At 37.1% G+C, this 5,000-nt stretch overlaps 1 protein-coding gene across 1 annotated transcript in view, besides 1 other annotated feature; it reads left to right on the forward strand. All coding sequences in view use genetic code 11, as the record gives it.

Moving 5' to 3' along the window:
• ycf2 (hypothetical chloroplast RF21) overlaps positions 1 to 5,000 on the forward strand; it is a 6,876-nt gene that overhangs the window by 1,394 nt on the left and 482 nt on the right. Inside the window, exon 1 of the mRNA in view lies at positions 1 to 5,000. This exon is cut by the window's left edge and continues 1,394 nt beyond it; it is cut by the window's right edge and continues 482 nt beyond it. Within this exon, the coding sequence (YP_004769989.1) occupies positions 1 to 5,000 (5,000 nt within the window).
• Positions 1 to 5,000: part of a repeat region (repeat IRa) that runs on past both edges of the window.

Raw genomic sequence — 5,000 nt, forward strand, 5'->3', positions numbered from 1 at the left:
CTCAATGTCCCCGCTATTCACGGAACGTGAGAAGCCGATAAATAATCATCTGCTTCCGGAAGAAATCGAAAAATTTCTTGGGAATCCTACAAGATCAATTCGTTCTTTTTTCTCTGACAAATGGTCAGAACTTCATCTGGGTTCGAATCCTACTGAGAGGTCCACAAGAGATCAGACATTTTTTCAGAAAAAACAAGATGTTTCTTTTGTCCCTTCCAGGCGATCAGAAAATAAAGAAATGGTTGATATATTCAAGATAATTACGTATTTACAAAATACCGTCTCAATTCATCCTATTTCATCAGATCCGGGATGTGATATGGTAGTTCCGAAGGATGAACCGGATATGGACAGTTCCAATAAGATTTCATTCTTGAACAAAAATCCATTTTTGGATTTATTTCATCTATTCTATGACCGGAACAATGGGGGATACACGTTACGCCACGATTTTGAATCAGAAGAGAGATTTCAAGAAATGGCGGATCTATTCACTCTATCAATAACGGAGCCGGATCTGGTGTATCATAGGGGATTTGCCTTTTCTATTGATTCCTACGGATTGGATCAAAAAAAATTATTGAATAGGGTATTCAACTCCAGAGATGAATCGAAAAAGAAATCTTTATTGGTTCTACCTCCTCTTTTTTATGAAGAGAATGAATCTTTTTATCGAAGGATCAGAAAAAACTCGGTCCGGATCTACTGCGGGAATTATTTGGAAGATCCAAAACTCAAAATAGTGGGATTTGCTAGCAACAACATAATGGAGGCAGTCAATAAATATAGATTGATCCGAAATATGATTCAAATCCAATATAACACCTATCGGTACATAAGAAATGTCTCGAACCGATTCTTTTTAATGAATAGATCCGATCGCAACTACGAATATGGAATTCAAAAGGATCAAATAGGAAATGATACTCTGAATCATATAACTATAATGAAATATACGATCAACCAACATTTATCGAATTTGAAAAATAGTCAGAAGAACTGGTTTGATCCTCTTTTTTCTCGAATCGAGAGATCCATCAATCGGGATCCTGATGCCTATAGATACAAATGGTCCAATGGGAACAATAATTTCCAGGAACATTTGGAACATTTCGTTTCTGAACAGGGGAACCGTTTTCAAGTAGTGTTCGATCGATTACGTATTAATCAATATTCGATTGATTGGTCCAAGGCTATCGACAAACAAGATTTGTCTAAATCACTTCGTTTCTTTTTGTCCAAGGCACTTCTCTTTTTGTCTAAGTCACTTCGTTTCTTTTTGTCCAAGACACTTCCTTTTTTCTTTGTGAGTATTGGAAATATCCCCATTCATAGGTCCGAGATCCACATCTATGAATTGAAAGGTACAAACGATCAACTCTGCAATCAGTTGTTAGAATCCATAGGTATTCAAATCGTTCATTTGAATAAATTGAAACCCTTCTTATTGGATGATCATGATACTTCCCAAAGACCGAAATTCTTGATAAATGGAAGAACAATATTACCATTTTTGTTCAATAAGATACCAAAGTGGATGATTGACTCATTCCATACTAGAAATAATAGCAGAAAATCCTTTGATAACACGGATTCCTATTTCTCATCCCACGATCGAGACAATTGGCTGAATCCCGTGAAACCATTTCATAGAAGTTCATTGATATCTTCTTTTTATAAAGCAAATCGACTTCGATTCTTGAATAATCCACATCACTTCTGGTTCTATTGTAACAAAGGATTCCCCTTTTATGTGGAAAAGGCCTGTATCAATAATTATGATCTTACGTATGGACAATTCCTCAATATCTTGTTCATTCGCAACAAAATATTTTCTTTGTGCGTCGGTAAAAAAAAACCTATTTTTTTGGAGAGAGAGGCTATTTTACCAATAGATTCACAGGTCTCTGACATATTCATATCTAACGAATTTCCAAAAAGTGGTAACGAAACATATAACTTGTACAAATCTTTCCATTTTCCAATTCGACCCGATCCATTCGTTCGTAGAGCTATTTACTCGATCGCAGACATTTCTGCAACACCTCTAACAGAGGAACAAATAGTCAATTTTGAAAGAACTTCTTGTCAGCCTTTTTCAGATATGAATCTATCTGATTCAGAAGGGAAGAACTCGCATCAGTATCTCAGTTTCAATTCAAACATGGGTTTGATTCACACTCCATGTTCTGAGAAATATTTACCATCCGGAAAGAGGAAAAAACAGAGTCTTTGTCTAAAGAAATGCGTTGAGAAACAGCAGATGTATAGAACCTTTGAACGAGATAGTGCTCTTTCAAATCTCTCAAAATGGAATCTGTTCCAAACATATATGCCATGGTTCCTTACTTCGACAGGGTGCAAATATCTAAATTTTACCCTTTTAGATGCTTTTTCAGACTCATTGCCGATACTAAGTAGCAGTCAAAAATTTGTATCCATTTTTCATGATATTATGCATGGATCAGATATATCATGGCCAATTCGTCAGAAAAAATGGTGGGCGATTCTTTCACAATGGACTCCGATAAGTGAGATTTCGAGTAAGTGTTTACAGAATCTTCTTCTGTCCGAAGAAACGATTCATCGAAATAATGAGTCACCCGTTCCATTGATATGGACACATCTGAGATCAACAAATGCTCGGGAGTTCCTTTATTCAATCCTTTTCTTTCTTCTTGTTGCTGGATATCTCGTTCGTATACATCTTCTCTTTGTTTCCCGAGCCTCTAGTGAGTTACAGACAGAGTTAGAAAAGATCAAATCTTTGATGATTCCATCATACATGATTGAGTTGCGAAAACTTCTGGATAGGTATCCTACATCGGAACTGAATTCCTTCTGGTTAAAGAATCTGTTTCTAGTTGCTCTGGAACAATTAAGAGATTCTTTGGAAGAAATACGGGGTTCTGCTTCTGACAGCAACATGCTATTGGGTGGTGGTCCCGCTTATGGGGTCAAATCCATACGTTCTAAGAATAAATATTTGACTATCAATCTCATCGATCTCATAAGTATCATACCAAATCCCGTCAATCGAATAACTTTTTCGAGAAATACGAGACATCTAAGTCGTACAAGTAAAGAAATCTATGCATTGATAAGAAAAAGAAAAAACGTGAACGGTGATTGGATTGATGATAAAATAGAATCCTGGGTCGCGAACAGTGATTCGATTGATGATGACGAAAGAGAATTCTTGGTTCAGTTCTCCACCTTAACGACAGAAAAAAGAATTGATCAAATTCTATTGAGTCTGACTCATAGTGATCATTTATCAAAGAATGACTCTGGTTATCAAATGATTGAACAACCGGGATCAATTTACTTACGATACTTAGTTGACATTCATAAAAAGTCTCTAATGAATTATGAGTTCAATAGATCCTGTTTAGCAGAAAGACGGATATTCCTTGCTCATTATCAGACAATCACTTATTCACAAACCTCGTGTGGGGCTAATAGTTTTCATTTCCCATCTCATGGAAAACCCTTTTCGCTCCGCTTAGCCCTATCTCCTTCTAGGGGTATTTTAGTGATAGGTTCTATAGGAACTGGACGATCATATTTGGTCAAATACCTAGCTACAAACTCTTATGTTCCTTTCATTACGGTATTTCCGAACAAGTTCCTGGATGACAAGCCTAAAGGTTATCTTATTGATGATATCGATATTGATGATAGTGACGATATTGATAATGACCTTGAGACGGAGCTGCTAACTATGACGAATGTGCTAACTATGTATATGACGTCGAAAATAGACCGATTTGATATCACCCCTCAATTCGAATTAGCCAAAGCAATGTCTCCTTGCATAATATGGATTCCAAACATTCATGATCTGTATGTGAATGAGTCGAATTACTTATCCCTCGGTTTATTAGTGAACTATCTCTCCAGGGACTGTGAAAGAAGTTCCACTAGAAATATTCTTGTTATTGCTTCGACTCATATTCCCCAAAAAGTGGATCCCGCTCTAATAGCTCCGAATAAATCAAATACATGCATTAAGATACGAAGGCTTCTTATTCCACAACAACGAAAGCACTTTTTCATTCTTTCATATACTAGGGGATTTCACTTGGAAAAGAAAATGTTCCATACTAACGGATTCGGGTCCATAACCGTGGGTTCCAATGCACGAGATCTTGTAGCACTTATCAACGAGGCCCTATCAATTAGTATTACACAGAAGAAATCAATTATAGAAACTAATACAATTAGATCAGCTCTTCATAGACAAACTTGGGATTTGCGATCCCAGGTCAGATCGGTTCAGGATCATGGGATCCTTTTCTATCAGATAGGAAGGGCTGTTGCACAAAATGTACTTCTAAGTAATTGCCCCATAGATCCTATATCTATCTATATGAAGAAGAAATCATGTAAGGAAAGGGATTCTTATTTGTACAAATGGTACTTCGAACTTGGAACGAGCATAAAGAAATTAACGATACTTCTTTATCTTTTGAGTTGTTCTGCCGGATCGGTCGCTCAAGATCTTTGGTCTCCATCCGGACCCGATGAAAAAAATGGGATTACTTCGTTTGGATTTGTTGAGAATGATTCTGATCTAGTTCATGGCCTTTTAGAAGTAGAAGGCGCTCTGGTGGGATTCTCACGGAAAGAAAAAGATTGCAGTCAGTTTGATAATAATCGAGTGACATTGCTTCTTCGGTCCGAACCAAGGAATCCGTTAGATATGATGCAAAATGGATCTTGTTCTATCGTTGATCAGAGATTTCTATATGAAAAATACGAATCGGAGTTTGAAGAAGGGGAAGGAGCCCTCGACCCGCAACAGATAGAGGAAGATTTATTAAATCACATAGTTTGGGCTCCTAGAATATGGCGCCCTTGTGGCAATCTATTTGATTGTATCGAAAGGACCAATGAATTGGGATTTCCATATTGGGCCAGGTCATTTCGGGGCAAACGGATCATTTTTCATAAAGAGAATGAGCTTCAACAGAAGGATTCGGAGTTCTTGCAGAGTG

This window comes from Wolffia australiana, chloroplast (genome assembly GCF_029677425.1).
Source record: "Wolffia australiana chloroplast, complete genome".
In the NCBI taxonomy this organism is placed as follows: domain Eukaryota; kingdom Viridiplantae; phylum Streptophyta; class Magnoliopsida; order Alismatales; family Araceae; genus Wolffia; species Wolffia australiana.